General features: G+C 44.1%; 1 protein-coding gene across 10 annotated transcripts in view; it reads right to left on the reverse strand.

Annotated features, from left to right (window-relative positions):
• The window catches only part of frmd4a (FERM domain containing 4A), a 773,221-nt gene that overhangs the window by 211,064 nt on the left and 546,419 nt on the right, over positions 1–15,738 (reverse strand). For all 10 annotated transcript variants that reach the window (XM_072563058.1, XM_072563059.1, XM_072563057.1 and 7 more), the window contains one exon: positions 6,053–6,145. In XM_072563058.1, coding sequence (XP_072419159.1) covers positions 6,053–6,145 — 93 coding nt within the window. The remainder of the gene's footprint in view (positions 1–6,052; positions 6,146–15,738) is intronic.

Consider the following 15,738-nt stretch of genomic DNA (forward strand, 5'->3'; position numbering starts at 1 on the left):
CAGTAACAAAAACAGAAAGTGCAGCAGAAACGCGGTAGACCTGACAGCATCTGTGAGAGAGAAAGCAGAGTTAATGTTGAGTCAGAACCAGTTCTGTTGAAGAGTCACCAGACCGAAACGTTAACTCTGCTTCTCTCTCCACAGATGCTGCCAGACCTGCTGAGTTTCTCCGGCACTTTATGTTTCTGTTTTAGATCTCCAGGATCCACAGTTCCTTGTTTTATTTTTGTACACAAAACAGAATATTTGTTCATTTGGTCATAGTTCTGTTTGTGGGAGCTGCCTGTGTGCAAATTGGCTGCTCTGTTTCAATATGACAACAATGACTGTACTGCAATAGCACTTTAAACTCTTTGAGGTCGTTGGTGGTTGGGAAAAATGCTACATAACTGCAATTTTATAAAAGCTAATATTGTTATGAAAACAATTATGAATGTTATTATTCTGTTGTTTGCCAAGTAATCTAAAGACCACAAAAACTGGCATTTCTCATTGATCTTTACAATTAATTGCTAGAATAAGCTACAGGAAATCTTAATATTGAAATAAATCAAAAGCTTTATTTTGATGAGATTGTTTCCCCCCGATTACTGTGGATTTCATACCTAAAGCATCTTAGAGTCATAGAGATGTACTACACGGAAACAGACCCTTCGGTCCAACCTGTCTATGCCGACCAGATATCCCAACCTAATCTAATCCCATTTGCCAGAACCCGGCCCATATCCCTCTAAACCCTTCCTATTCACATACCCATCCAGATGACTTTTAAATGCTATAATTGTACCAGCCTCCACCACTTCCTCTGGCAGCTCACTCCATACATGCACCACCCTCTGAGTGAAAACGTTGCCCCTTAGGTCCCTTTTGTATCTTTCCCCTCTCAACCTAAACCTATGCCCCTCTAGTTCTGGACTCCCCCACCCCAGGGAAAGCCCTTGTCTATTTACCGTATCCATGCCCCTCATGATTTTATAAACCTCCACAGGGTCACCCCTCAGCGTGGGGGTGAGTTCCCAAACAATATTCCAGCTGCCACGGAATGGGTGCCAGAGCAAGTGGCAAGGGAACACCATGAGCTGGAGTATAGGAATGCATCAGACTAGAGTATGACAGTAAACCAGGTGAAAGAAAGGGGAAGAACAATCCAAACGAGGCGATCAAGGTAGCATCCCTCTCCCCCTCAAATGGCAGATGCTCCATACTGCTGTCTGAGGGTTTTCTCGGTCAGATGAAGAAAAGCAAGGGCAACCTTGCATGTGAACAAGCAACAGAGCCCAGGAACTGTGTGTACCGCACTATTTCTCAAGTCAATTCTAAGATATAGTTTATGCTTCATCGCTGTAATCTCCTCCCACTTTCAAACCCCCTGAGATCTCTGCACTCCTCCAATTCCAATCTCTTCAATAACCCCGCTTTTGTCGCTGGTGGCCAAGCCTTCAGCCATCTGGATCTGAAGCTGTCGATGTCCCTCCCCAAACCCTTTTGCCTCTCAGACTCTCCTCCCCCCTTTAAGGTGCTCCATCTCAGGACAAAGCAGCCTGTTTCGTGAGCACCAGATCCACAAACCTGCTAGTCATCATTGTGACTTGGATACATCTCGCTGTTCCTTCACTGGGCCAAAATCCTGGAATTCCCTCCCTGAGGGGATTGTGGGTCAACTCACAGCACATGCTTCACCACCACAGCTTATGCACAAAATGTCGACTCTTCTGCTCCTTGGCTGCTGCCTGACCTGCTGTGCTTTTCCAGCGCCACCCTCTTCGACTCTGAGCTCCAGCACCTGTAGTCCTCACTTCCTCCTCGTGTTTCACCCCCACCTTCTCACGGGCAACTAAGCACAAGGAATAAATGCTGACCCAGCCATCAATGTCCATATCCCGTGGGTGAATAACAAAATGTGTGGCTTTGTGACCAGCTTTTCTTGGTAATGTCACTACAGGGCGGCTTGGGAGGTCTGACTCGGTTAAAGGTTTTGTATACATACAAGTCAACATTGTTATTGTTAAAGATCAATGCCAAACTTGACAAGCTCTTTCTCTGAGGAAGGTTTTCCATCCTCAAAATTGCTGCGGCACCCAGATTGTTATCATCATTCTAAAGCCTCCAGCAGCCAGACTGAAGAAACAGCTATAAATATTTGGATACAAGTGTAAATCCTCAGTATTGAAGCAAGCATTATAACATTCAAGACTAACGCTCCAGCAGGAATATAAATCAAGGATCTGGGCTAATTTCAGAAACCACAAATACAAGTCAGATGTGTTATTTCTCATCTTCTTAAATAACCAGTGAAGGCAGCATTTGCTTCTTTCTGGGTGTAATCCATTGTTTATATATGCTACACAATCGCCAACAGAGTTTAGAATACACTAGCATGAGGCAGACAAGCTAAAGGTTCTTGTCAAATGGCAGAATCAATTAATTCATGCAGGCGAGATGCTTTTTGAAGCTTTACAGCACAAAGTCATGATTCTCTTCTGCCCCTGTTCGTGAGGTCTACATTGACCCTGACTTGGATTAAATGGACTGTGATTGAGATGTTTGCTAGATTTGGTTTGTTTTACCAATGTCATGCATTTCAAAGTCAGAAGTCACATGACACCAGGTTATAGTCCAACAGGCTTATTTGAAATCACAAGTTTTCAGAGCGCTGCCCCTTCGTCAGGAGAAGTCTTGCAGTTTCAAATAAACCTGTTGGACTATAACCTGGTGTCGTGTGAGCTCTGACCTTGTCCACTCCAGTCCAACACTGGCACCTCCACTGCATTTCATTGCTAAGACAATTGGGATTACCTCTGGTTTCGACAGGTCATGCCAGATTTGAAAGTGAGGGCTAGTTCCTTTGATCTAAAGCAGTTGCCAAGGCTGAATGAAAACTGACTGAGCAGACACATGGTGCTAGGTGCCTGGTCCCTGCTAGATCTAAACTTGCCCTCCCACAGTGGGAAACAGAAGTCTGGACTGTTTCCAGTTCCTGAATCCTATTGTGGGGTGTATCAGCTATCTTTAAAGGGTGTGCGCACCTTTCGATTGTGCGGATTCAGGTTCACCATCCCATTAAAGACCTTGGGTGAACCCTCAAAACCAGATGGACAAGTTGGAGCCTTGCAGCTTGAGAGGCTGTTAATGAAGCTGTAGGTCATGGGGACTTGGTGATCTAATGGTATAATCATTCCTCCAGAGCTGATATCATAAGACCATTGACATAGGAGCAGAAATAAGGTCATTCAGCCCATCAGGTCTGCTCCACCATTCAATCATGGCTCCTGAAGAAGGGCTCATGCCCGAAACGTCGATTCTCCTGCTCCTTGGATGCTGCCTGACCTGCTGTGCTTTTCCAGCAACACATTTTCAGCTCATAAATTTCTCACCCCATTCTCCCACTTTCTCCCTTTGGTCCCCTTGACCATCAGGAACCTATCTCTCTCCTCCTTAAATATATTCAATGCCCCGGCCTCCAAAGCCTTCTGTGGCAGTGAATTCCACAGATTCCCCGCTCTCTGGGTGAAAAGATTTCTCCTTATCTCCATTCTAAAAGGCCTTCCCTTTACTCTAAGGCTGTGCCCTCGGGTCCTAGTCTCACCTGCCAATGGAAACATCTTCCCAACATCCACCCTGTCCAGGCCATTCAGTTTTTTGTAAGTTTCAATTAGATTCCCCCTCATCCTTCTAAACACCATCAAGTACAGACTCAGAGTCCTCAAACGTTCCTCGTATGTTAAGCTGTTCATTCCTGGGACCATTCTTGTGAATCTCCTCTGAACATGCTCCAGGGCCAGTACATCCTTCCTGAGATATGGGGCCTAAAACTGTGCACAGCACTCCAAATCTTATCTGATCAGAGCCTTACAGAGCCTCAGACGTACATCCCTGTGGATATGGGTTCAAATCCCAGCAGGGCAGCTAATGAAATTGAAATCCAATTAATAAATATGAATGAAAGAAAGCTAACCTAATAGAGACCATGAAACCATTTCTGGCTGTTGTTACAAAATGCACTGGGCTCACTCTTGTCATGATCTGTCACGCTCCCCTGGTTTGTGACTCTAGACCAAATGTGGTTGAGTTGGAAAGAGTTGAACAAAGCACTCAGTTGTATTCAACTGCTATGGTGTTTGATTCAAGATGTGAGGCTGGACAGATGACCCAACATTAGAAATATCACTAACAGCACATAATGCCCTATCCACCCTGCAAAGTCCTCTTTACCACCAACAGGGAGAGTGGAGGTAGCTCACCAACTTCTCCAAGGAAACTAGGGATGGGCAATAAGTGCTGCTCCAGCCAGTGATGGCAGCATCTTGGAATTGAAGGGAAAGGGAAGGTAAGTTAGGGAGATGTGATCTGGGGAGTTGCTGCTCTGATCCCTGTCCTTGGGCCTCTTAGTTAGTTCATGAAGAGAGATAAAACAAACCACTCGCCTCACCCCTGAAACTCTTAGAAGGTTAGAAGGTGATTATATTGCAGTTTTCAACCTATTACAGGGAAAATAAATAGGTTTGACTTCATCTATTTTTAGAGAATAGTTGGGTGGTAATGTTCAATTCTGTCCTGCTGAATGAGTGTGTGTGTGTGTTTGGGGATTTTAAAGGGGTGTAGATAAAGTTGCATAGTACTTCTTTTTCTCTGTCTCTTGTTAAAGTTTTGACGAAACTTGTGAATTTCTTTTGTCCTGAATAGCAGTCTGCCAGTCAGAGTGGTCTAATTGAGATTTTATATATTTTTGGAACAGCAGGGCCTAATTATCAGTGTAGCCTTCCAGTTGAGTTGTAACAATTCAAAAGTAATTTGGACATGGAGTAAGGACCAGGTGCTGGATTCCTGATACCACATTGAAAACCTGACCCATTAACGACCTTCCTCTCTCTCCACAGGCGCTGCCTGGATTGCTGACTACTTCCAGCAATGCCTGGTTTCGTCTGGTTCATTCCCCATGCATTTCCAATTAAACTGAATCGCGCAGAATTCTCAATGTATGTGGTCAGTGAGCTAGGGTTCCGGCCAGAAATAGGAATTGGACAAACTGTCCCTTTAATGTCGACAGGGTAGGGCGATGTCATGCAACTGTAACCTGCTCATCTTCAAAGGACACACAGTGACCACTTCAACAAAGGTAGTAACTGGGTTAGGCAAGAAAATCAAACATGTAGTTTGGTTCGTCTCGCATTTAAGTGCTTTTATTTGAACTGACAAATCCCTTTAGGTGACGCCAATACAGATTTGTTATAGAAGTACACAGCATCTGAACAATAAAGTGAAGGTACATTTGGAGCCAATATCATGAACAAAGTCTTATAAACTGAATTTAGTCACTTCCAGACATATTTCCTCAGCACTTTCAGACAATGGGACAAGATATGGATAAGTTGCTGCCCACATTTTTTATTTGTTTATGGATATGGGTATCACTGGCCGGTCAGCATTTATTGCCCATTCCTAATTACTAAGAGGGCAGTTAAGGATCAGCTACATGGCTGTGGATCTGGAGTCACATGTAAGCCAGAAAGGTAAGAATGGCAGATTTCCTTCCCCAAAGGGACATTAGTAAACCAGATGACGTGTTACCATGGTGAATATAAGGTCACCATGAGGCTGGTTTTTATACTGAATTCATTCTCCACCCTTGGTGGGAATTGAACCCATGTCCCAGAACTTTACCCTGTGGAGCTAGATTAAAGTCCAATGACAGTCCTAATACCACTCCCTCATCCTCCGAGGCACAGAAAGAGGCCATTGGCCCACTGTATTGTCCATCTGCTGCCTGGTTTCCTCACCCTTTCTCTGTTCCCTTGCATCCCAATAACTCCTTCCCTAATTCCCCTCTGAGAGAAAATAAATCTTCTGTTTAATGATCTGACCCACCCCCCAACAACAAGCTGGGTTTGAGGAATGCAAACAAGCATGACCTCTGAACCGAGCATGATGCTTCCTGAAGGGAACAGTCGGTGGATCATCAACGAATCGAACAAGAGATATTCACAATTTCTGCTCCGCGTGTGCCACAGAGCCTGGTCAGTCATAATCACAGGGAAAATCTGAGGGAACTTACTTCACACAGAAGTACAACACAACCGGTCCTGACTTTTTCGGGAAGTCATGCTCTAACACTCTGCGATCCAACTGTAGCCAGCTGAAGTGAGCCCTGGAGGGAGAAGGGGAGACAGTGTGAGTATATTTAGGAACCAAACCAGCAATATCTTAGACCTGATAAACAGAACATTACAGCAGTCAGAAAGCAGACACTTCTGCATTTAGCGTGCTAGATTTACAATCCGAGAGGAATATTCTGGAGAACATATCCCTCATCCAAATGTCATTGGATTTGATTTCCATGTTTTTCCTGATATGGGGGCAATTGTTTGGTGATATTTGTAGCTGAGATTTAATTGCCTTGTGCGTGGTGGGACTACAGGTGGGGGAGTGGGGGCATTGGGATAATGGGGAGATGTGCTGGGTCCCCACTCTCTCCTACCAGTGCCACCTGAGTGATAAATGGTTTCATGCTGCAATGGGGCAAAGGGTTGGGGCAGCTGGCTAGCATTTTTAAAACCCTTATAAAGGGCCAATATATGGGGTTGCCTGTATTTTCCCAGCAATGTGGTAACCCTCTGCTAACCGTGGAGGCTGTGACACAGGGTGGGGTGTGAGTAGAAAAGGCAGATCCCACCAGTCCTCACCCAATGGGCCAATCTAACTTGGGCAATGCAGAATTTTAAATATGAAGGTCTCCTATCTCCCTCCGCAGTGCCTGCCTCTCCCAATGGGGATACTGAAGCTGCCCTCAGATGGGCCAGGTAGCACTGGGAGCTGCCCACCATCCTGACTGGGAGAGTGAGCTCGGAGCTGGACCAATAGGAGGCCTCCGGGTATAATGGCTGAGCTAGGCTCGCTGTCAATAAGTGGAGATCCATAACCCCGACCTGGTCCTGATGCCAAGGTGCCACAGCTGGTGGGAAAACATAGCATGTTAACTCAGCGTTTTTATCATCAGAAATGAAACATTTCAAAACAGAGAATTAAAACAAATGAGAAAACTAAATGACGCAGAATTCCACTAATTATGTAAACTCCATTTTCATTTCTTGAGGAGGTCTCTCACTCCCTACCACCCCCACCCATTCCAGATAAAATACTGATTGGGAAATCTCCCTGACACTGTTATGATGCCAGTTCACTGGCAGAGACTGAATGGGAAATGTGTTACCAGGAAGTCCGAGAGACTTGATCACGGTAAAGGATTATTCTTTTATTTGTGTTTGTTTTTCATGACTCCTGGTTCTGGAGTCCCTGGGAACATTGATGAGATCACCACCCACCTTCTAAACGCCAGTGAATCCAGTCCGAACCAATCCAGTCTCTCTCCATATGTCAATTTTGCTTTTGCTACCAAAGTGGATATCCTCATTATTAAGTTATCCATGTAATTGCTCACTCATTCAACTTGTCTGTTGCATAAAATCAATATACATTTTCTAGACCTGAAGGTATTTGCTTCCCATATTCTAACTGACACTAAATTCCTTTTCCCCCAACGTCCTTGTGCTAGCTGACCTACAATGGCTCCTAGTTAAACAATACCTCCATTCTAAAGTTCGCATTCTCAGCTTCAAACCCCTCGATGGCCTCAATCCTCTCCATCCCAGTCATCTCCCTCAACTCCACATCACTTAAGACTGTCTGTCGTCTGACCTCATTAGGATCCTCAGTTTTACTGACCCCACCATTAGTGGCTTTCCTTTCAGTCACCCAAGCCTGGTTCTGTTTCCTCCAATGGTCAGGGTCCTAGGGAAGGACAAACAAAAGCGATACTCTGACCCTCTCCCTGAAGCCTGGTGGCAGTGATATTAATGGTCAGGTGGAGGTCGTTACTTTCCTACAACCTGGCAACAGCTTGTACACCGAGCTGTGTGATGCGTTGACTCTAAATGCCTTAATGTTGATGTTGAGGTGCTGGTGTTGGACTGGGGTGAACAAAGTTAAAAATGACTATAACCTGGTGTTGGGTGATTTTTGACTTTGCCTTTTAATGACGAGGCAGACAAGAAAAGGCAATGAAGCAAAGCCTGGTCTCTGGCCCCACTGCCTGGTTTCCTGAAAGATCTGTCGGCTGTTTTATACAAATAAAGACCCTTGGGAGAAACACGTGAACCTCAGCCCTCATCCTCCCTGAATCCAGAGACAGTTGACAAAGCTCTGGAACTCCTCCTGAACCTATCCCCCCCCATAACCCGTCTTTGGGAACAAAAGCAGAAAGTCCTGGAGAAGCTCAGCAAATCTGGCAGCATTCGTGGAGAGAAAGCAAAGTTAACGTTTTGGGTCCAGTGGCCCCTCTTCCGAACCCCTCTGTAGGGGGTGCTTCTAAATCTCCTTCTTTCCTCAAGTTTTTAGTTACCTGATCTAAAATATCCCTAAATGGTTCGATTTCATTGTTTTATGCTGTTTCTGTGCAGTGCTTTGGAAAGTTTTCCTACATTAAAATGGTTATATAAATGTACGTTGTTGAAAAGCATAGCAAAGAAAGTTGGGCAGATCAAATAAGAAAGAAGAGGTGTTGACACTGAATGTCACAGTTTAAGGCCCAGGAAGGGAGTTGCAATAAATAAATTCTGATTCAGCACACAGTCCATATCTTATTAAAATTCCGGTGTTCACTCCCTATTAAGAATTTTAACTCGCTGTCAGTTTTTGCTCATGCTTTTATGTCAGCATTTAAAATTAAAAGTGCCCCTGCAAACATATATTATGCTAATTCCCAATGTAAACATTTGCCAGTCGCACTTTCTTAAAGAACCAACTGAATCACTCAAGATGCTTTTTGAAAACTCGTCCTTAGGTTCATAGCTCCTTGAAAGTGGAGTCGCAGGTAGATAGGATAGTGAAGAAGGCGTTTGTTATGCTTTCCTTTATTGGTCAGAGCATTGAGTACAGGAATTGGGAGGTCATGTTGCGGTTGTACAGGACATTGGTTAGGCCACTGTTGGAATATTGCGTGCAATTCTGGTCTCCTTCCTATCGGAAAGATGTTGTGAAACTTGAAAGGGTTCAGAAATGATTTACAAGGATGTTGCCAGGGTTGGAGAGTTTGAGTTACAGGGAGGGACTGGATAGGCTGGGACTCTTGTCCCTGGAGTGTCTTTTGCTGGAGTATTGGAGCCCAGAACTAGAGGTCACAGGTTTAAAGTGAGATGGGAAAGATTTAAAAGGGACCTAAGGGGCAACCTTCTCATGCAGAGGGTGGTACGTGTGTGGAATGAGCTGCCAGAAGAAGTGGTAGAGGTTGGTACAATTACAACATTTAAAAGGCATCTGGATGGAGATATGAATAAGAAGGGTTTTGAGGGATATGGACCAAGTACTGGCATATGGGACTAGATTAATTTAGGATATCTAGTTGGCATGGATTAGTTGGACCGAAGGATCAATTTCTATGCTGTACAGCTCTGGATTGGTAACGTCATTTCCTATGGTGATGTCATTTCATTTGTTTTTCTCAGGGGGTGGTAAATAGGATCCAGGTCAATGTGTTTGTTCATAGAGTTCCAGTTGGAATGCCATGCTTCTAGGAATTCTCGTGCGTGTCTCTGTTTGGCTTGTCCTAGGATGGATGTGTTGTCCCAGTCGAAGTGGTGTCCTTCCTCATCCGGATGTAAGGATATTGGTGAGAGAGGGTCATGTTGTTTTGTGGCTAGTTGATGTTCACGTATCCTGTAGCTAGTTTTCTGCCTGTTTGTCCAATGTAGTGTTTGTTACAGTCCTTGCACGGTATTTTGTAAATGACATTAGTTTTGCTTGTTGTCTGTATAGGGTCTTTCAAGTTCATTAGTTGCTGTTTTAGTGTGGTGGTGGGTTTGTGGCCCAATGAACAGAGTTCACAGATTTCTCAGCAACAAACCCAAACAAGCAGACAAAACACATCCAGAAACCCTACCCACTCTCTCCTACATCAAAGGCATCTCAGAAATGACTGCCAGACTACTCAGATCTCTTGGCATCATGGTAGCCCACAAACCCATCTTTACCCGTTTCCTTTTCCACAGTAAATACTGATGCAAAATACTCATTTAGTATATCCCCCATTTTCTGCAGCTCCACACAAAGGCTGCCTTGCTAATCTTTGAGGGGCGTATTTTCTCCCTAGTTACCCTTTTGTCCTTAAGGTGTTTGTAAAAACCCTTTGGATTCCCCTTAACTCTATTTGCCAAAGCTATCTCATGTCCTTGTTTTGCCCTCCTGATTTCCCTCTTAAGTATACTCCTACTTCCCTTATACTCTTCTAAGGATTCACTCGATCTATCCTGTCTATAAATGACATATGCTTCCTTCATTTTCTTAACCAAACACTCAGTTTCTTTAGTCATCCAGCATTCCCTATACCTACCAGCCTTTCCTTTCCCCCTGACAGGAATATACTTTCTCTGGATTCTTGTTATCTCATTTCTGAAGGCTTCCCATTTTCTAGCCGTCCCTTTACCTGTGAACATCTACCCCCAATCAGCTTTCGAAAGTTCTTGCCTAATACCGTCAAAATTGGCCTTTCTCCAATTTAGAACTTCAACTTTTAGATCTGGTCTATCCTTTTCCATCACTATTTTACATCTAATAGAATTATGGTCGCTGGCCCCAAAGTGCTCCCCCACTGACACCTCAGTCACCTATCCTGCCTTATTTCCCAAGAGTCGGTCAAGTTTTGCACCTTCTCTAGTAGGTACATTCACATACTGAATCAGAAAATTGTCTTGTACGCACTTAAGAAATTCCTCTCCATCTAAACCCTTAACACTATGGCAGTCCCAGTCTATGTTTGGAAAGTTAAAATCTCCTACCATAGCCACCCTATTATTGAGATCTCCTTACAAGTTTGTTTCTCAATTTCCCTCTGACTATTAGGGGGTCTATAATACAATCCCAATAAGGTGATCATCCCTTTCTTATTTCTCAGTTCCACCCAAATAACTTCCCTGGATAGTATCTGTTACATTTCTCCAGCATTGACACCCAGAATCCTGTTTTCTATGCCCAACTAGAAAACCATCCACTCGACATGTGACTGATATGCATCGATGTGAGGTCTTTACTCAGTTGTGAAATGAAGTGACTTTGGGAATAAGTCCATTAAATATACTTGAGATTTTCACAGACTGACAAGATTTCATGAGGATCTCAGTCACTGACCATATCAGGCAGATGAGTAACTCATTTCCAATTGGTTTGACTCTGATAGCAATGACCTCCCGTGGCCCATCAAAAAGCCAGGTGCCAACTGAGGAAGCCATGACGTGGAGGTGATGGTGTTGGACTGGGGTGGACAAAGTCAGACATCACATGACACTCGGTTATAATCCAACAGGATTATGTGAAATCACAAGCTTTTGGAGTGCACTGCACCTGATGAAGGGGCTATGCTCCAAAAACTTATGATTACAAATAACTATAACCTGGTGTCATGTAACTTCTGACTTTGTCCAAATGAGGAAGGAGGAACCTGCAGGTTGGCCTGGTCAGCATTACTTTAATTAGCGTTACATTTGATTATTAACTGGAACTAATTTAACCTGTGCGGCACGGTGGCTCAGTGGTTAGCACTGCTGCCTCACAGCACCAGGGACCTGGATTCGATTTCTGTCTCAGGTGACTGACTGTGTGCAGTTTGCACATTCTCCCCATGTCTGCGTGGGTTTCCTCCCACAATCCAAAGATGTGCAGGTTAGGAGAATTGGCCATGAACATTGCCCACAGTGTTCAGAGATTTGTAGGTTAGGTGCATTAGTCAGGGGTAAAGAAAGAGTATTGGATAGGGAAATGGATCTGGGTGGGTTACTCTTCGGAGGGTCGGTGTAGACTTGTTGGGCCGAATAGCCTGTTTCCACACTGTAGGGATTCTGGGCGGTACGGTGGATCAGTGGTTAGTGTTGCTGCCTCACAGCACCAGGGTCCCAGGTTCGATTCAACCTTCAGGCGTTTGTTTCTTCTGAACGTGTGAGACTCTCTCTCTGGTCACATTATGTCAAGGTGGGATCGTTGTGATCAGAATGAAGAGAAGGAACACGCACAGGATCCCAAATTGACTGGAGGAGGGACTGCATCCACTATCACTGGCTGCTTGTGATCAAGTCACCCAGAGTAAAACAGGAATTAAACACAGTTTCTTCTGGGTGGCATGGTGGCTCAATGGTTAGCACTGCTGCCTCACAGCGCCAGAGTCCTAGGTTCAATTCCACCCTTAGGCGTGTGGCATTTGCACAGCCTCCCCATAGCCTTCCTTTGGGTGCTCTGGTTTCCTCCCACAGTCCAAAGATATGCAGGTCAGGGTTGATGGGCTATGCTAAATTGTCCCAAAGTGTCCAGGGATGTGCAGGTTAGGGTGGATTAATCATAGTAAGAATATAATGGAGGGGGATTAGATGGGTGGAATGCTGTTTGAAGGGTTGGTGTTTACGTGATGGGCCAAATGGCCTCCTGGAGGTATTCTATGATTCTAATTTAAGCACAATCACTGTGGTGGGATTTGAACCCACATTCCCAGAGAATTAATCTGTACCTCTGGATGAGTTATGAAGGCAGTGACTTTGGCACCATTACTCCATACCGATAAGAGTTTAGACTTCAAGCCTAACCTTAATTGGAAGGAACTTTGACCTTGTGACCAGAGGATATGTTACAACCACAATCACCAGCATTCCACAGGCAGATCCACAGGGAGCAGGCTGAGTGTTACCAAAAGATTTTCCAGGAAACTAAAGATTAAACTGTCAACACTTTACAGAAGGCATGCCAGGAATGTGTTTAAATCCAAATAACAAACACTGTTTTCTGTTTTGAATTGTTTAGACAGAATGAACCTGTGATCAGCATTACTTTTCTCTTTAAAATAGAGGATGGAAATGGAATTGAAAATCTTCTTTCCTGAACACTGTTGAGATTTCTGTGATTTTTGACATTAAGAACATCATTCAGTATACAACAAATGCTTCAGAATTTTCATTCAGTCATCGTTGTTTGGAGATATTTCTGCTCATTAAATCCCGAATAGCAATCTCACTAATGTGGCACTGGATTATTCCCTCTTGGTGCGTATTAGGAGTGTGTATCAGGAAATAACACCCAAGAAGTCTGTGATTTTCTGTTCATTTAAGAAGCAGAAAACAAAGCCTCAGAGTTACCACGGCAACACTGCAGGGGAAGTGCTGGTAATTACAAAGGAATATGACATACTGCTTCATTGAGGAAAGGCACAAGTTTCTCTGCCACATCCACTTAGCGATGCTCGTTTCAGGACAAGAGCAGAGCCACGCTGTTGGAGTGCAGCATTCCTGTCACTGCGACACTCTGGATGAAACGCTGAATACAAGTTTGTTTTAATGCTCAAAACCAATGTCGTTCTCTTAGACAGGATGATGCAGTCCTTGCTGCACTGACTAACACTCCCTACTTAACCAACATTCACTCGAAAAAAACAACTGGCCATTCAACTGATTGCAATTTGCAGAGCGTTGCTGTAGGTGAAATAACTATTGAGTTTTTGTACTTAGAAACCAAACCCTTCAGTTAGCATCAAACCATTCTGAAATAATTCCAAGTAAAACCCATAGATGCACTATTGAAAGTTGTGAACTACCTTTGGATAGAACCACAAGTCTCTAATGTAGTAGTTATAATCTTTCCAGCTCCCTGTCTATTTTTTTTACAAAATATTTCATAGAGTCATAGAGCCATAGAGATGTACAACATGGAAACAGACCTTCGGTCCAACCCGGCCATGCCGACCAGATATCCCAACCCAATCTAGTCCCACCTGCCAGCACCCGGCCCATATCCCTCCAAACCCTTCCTATTCATATACCCATCCAAATGCCTCTTAAATGTTGCAATTGTATCAGCCTCCACCACTTCCTCTGGCAGCTCATTCCATACATGTACCACCGTCTGCGTGAAAAGGTTGCCCCTTAGGTCTTTTATATCTTTCCCCTCTCACCCTAAACCTATGCCCTCTAGTTCAGGACTCCCCGATCCCAGGGAATAGACTTCGTCTATGTATCCTATCAATGCCCCTCATAATTTTGTTAACGTCTACAAGGTCACCCCTCAGCCTCTGACGCTCCAGGAAAAGCTGCTCCAGCTTGTTCAGCCTCTCCTTATAGCTCAAATCCTCCAACCCTGGCAGCATCCTTGTAAACCTTTTCTGAACCCTTTCAAGTTTCACAATATCTTTCCGATAGGAAGGAGACCAGAACTGCACGCAATATTCCAACAGTGGCCGAACCAATGTCCTGTACAGCCTCAACATGACCTCCCAACTCCTGTAGTTAATACTCTGACCAATAAAGGAAAGCATACCAAATGCCTTCTTCACTATCCTATCTACCTGCGACTCCACTTTCAAGGAGCTATGAACCTGCACTCCAAGGTTCAGCAACACTCGCTAGGACCTTACCATTAAGTGTATAAGTCCTGCTAAGATTTGCTTTCCCAAAATGCAGCACCTTGCATTTATCTGAATTAAACTCCATCTGCCACTTCTCAGCCCATTGGCCCATCTGGTCCAGATCCTGTTGTAATCCAAGGTAACCTTCTTCGCTGTCCACTACACCTCCAATTTTGGTGTCATCTGCAAGCTTACTAACTGTACCTCTTATGCTCGCATCCAAATCATTTATGTAAATGACAAAAGTAGAGGATCCTTGTGGCACTCCACTGGTCACAGGCCTCCAGTCTGAAAAACAACCCTCCACCACCACCCTCTGTCTTTTACCTTTGAGCCAGTTCTGTATCCAAATGGCTAGTTCTCCCTTGAGATCTATGAGATCTCATGAGATCCAACCTTTCTAATGAGTCTCCCATGGGGAACCTTGTCAAACGCCTTACTGAAGTCCATATAGATCACATCTACTGCTCTGCCCTCATCAATTTTCTTTGTTACTTCTTCAAAAAACTCAATCAAATTTGTGAGACATGATTTCCCACGCACAAAGCCATGTTGACTTTCCAAATACATGTATATCCTGTCCCTCAGGATTCCCTCCAACAACTTGCCCACCACTGAGGTCAGGCTCACTGGTCTATAATTCCCTGGCTTGTCCTTACCACCCTTCTTAAACAGTGGCACCATGTTTGCCAACCTCCAGTCTTCCAGCACCTCACCTGTGACTATCAATGATACAAATATCTCAGCAAGAGGCCCAGCAAACACGTCTCTAGCTTCCCATAGAGTTCTCGGGTACACCTGATCAGGTCCTGAGGATTTATCCATCTTTAACTGTTTCAAGACATCTAGCACTTCCTCCTCTGTAATATGGACATTTTGCAAGGTATCACCATCTATTTCCCTACAGTCTATATCTTCCATATCCTTTTCCACAGTAAATACTGATGCAAAATATTCATTTAGTATCTCCCCCATTTTCTGTGGCTCCACACAAAGGCCGCCTTGCTGATCTTTGAGGGGCCCTATTCTCTCCCTTGTTACCCTTTTGTCCTTAATATATTTGTAAAAACCCTTTGGATTCTCCTTAATTCTATTTGTCAAAGCTATCTCATGTCCCCCTTTCTGCCCTCCTGATTTCCCTCTTAAGTATACTCCTACTTCCTTTATACTCTTCTAAGGATTCACTCGATCTATCCTGTCTATACCTGATATATGCTTCCTTCTTTTTCTTAACTAAACACTCAGTTTCTTTAGTCATCCAGCATTCCCTATACCTACGAGTCTTCCCTTTCACCCTGACAGGAATATACTTT

The sequence above is a fragment of the Chiloscyllium punctatum genome, chromosome 44 (assembly GCF_047496795.1).
Source record: "Chiloscyllium punctatum isolate Juve2018m chromosome 44, sChiPun1.3, whole genome shotgun sequence".
NCBI classification, from domain to species: Eukaryota; Metazoa; Chordata; class Chondrichthyes; order Orectolobiformes; family Hemiscylliidae; genus Chiloscyllium; species Chiloscyllium punctatum.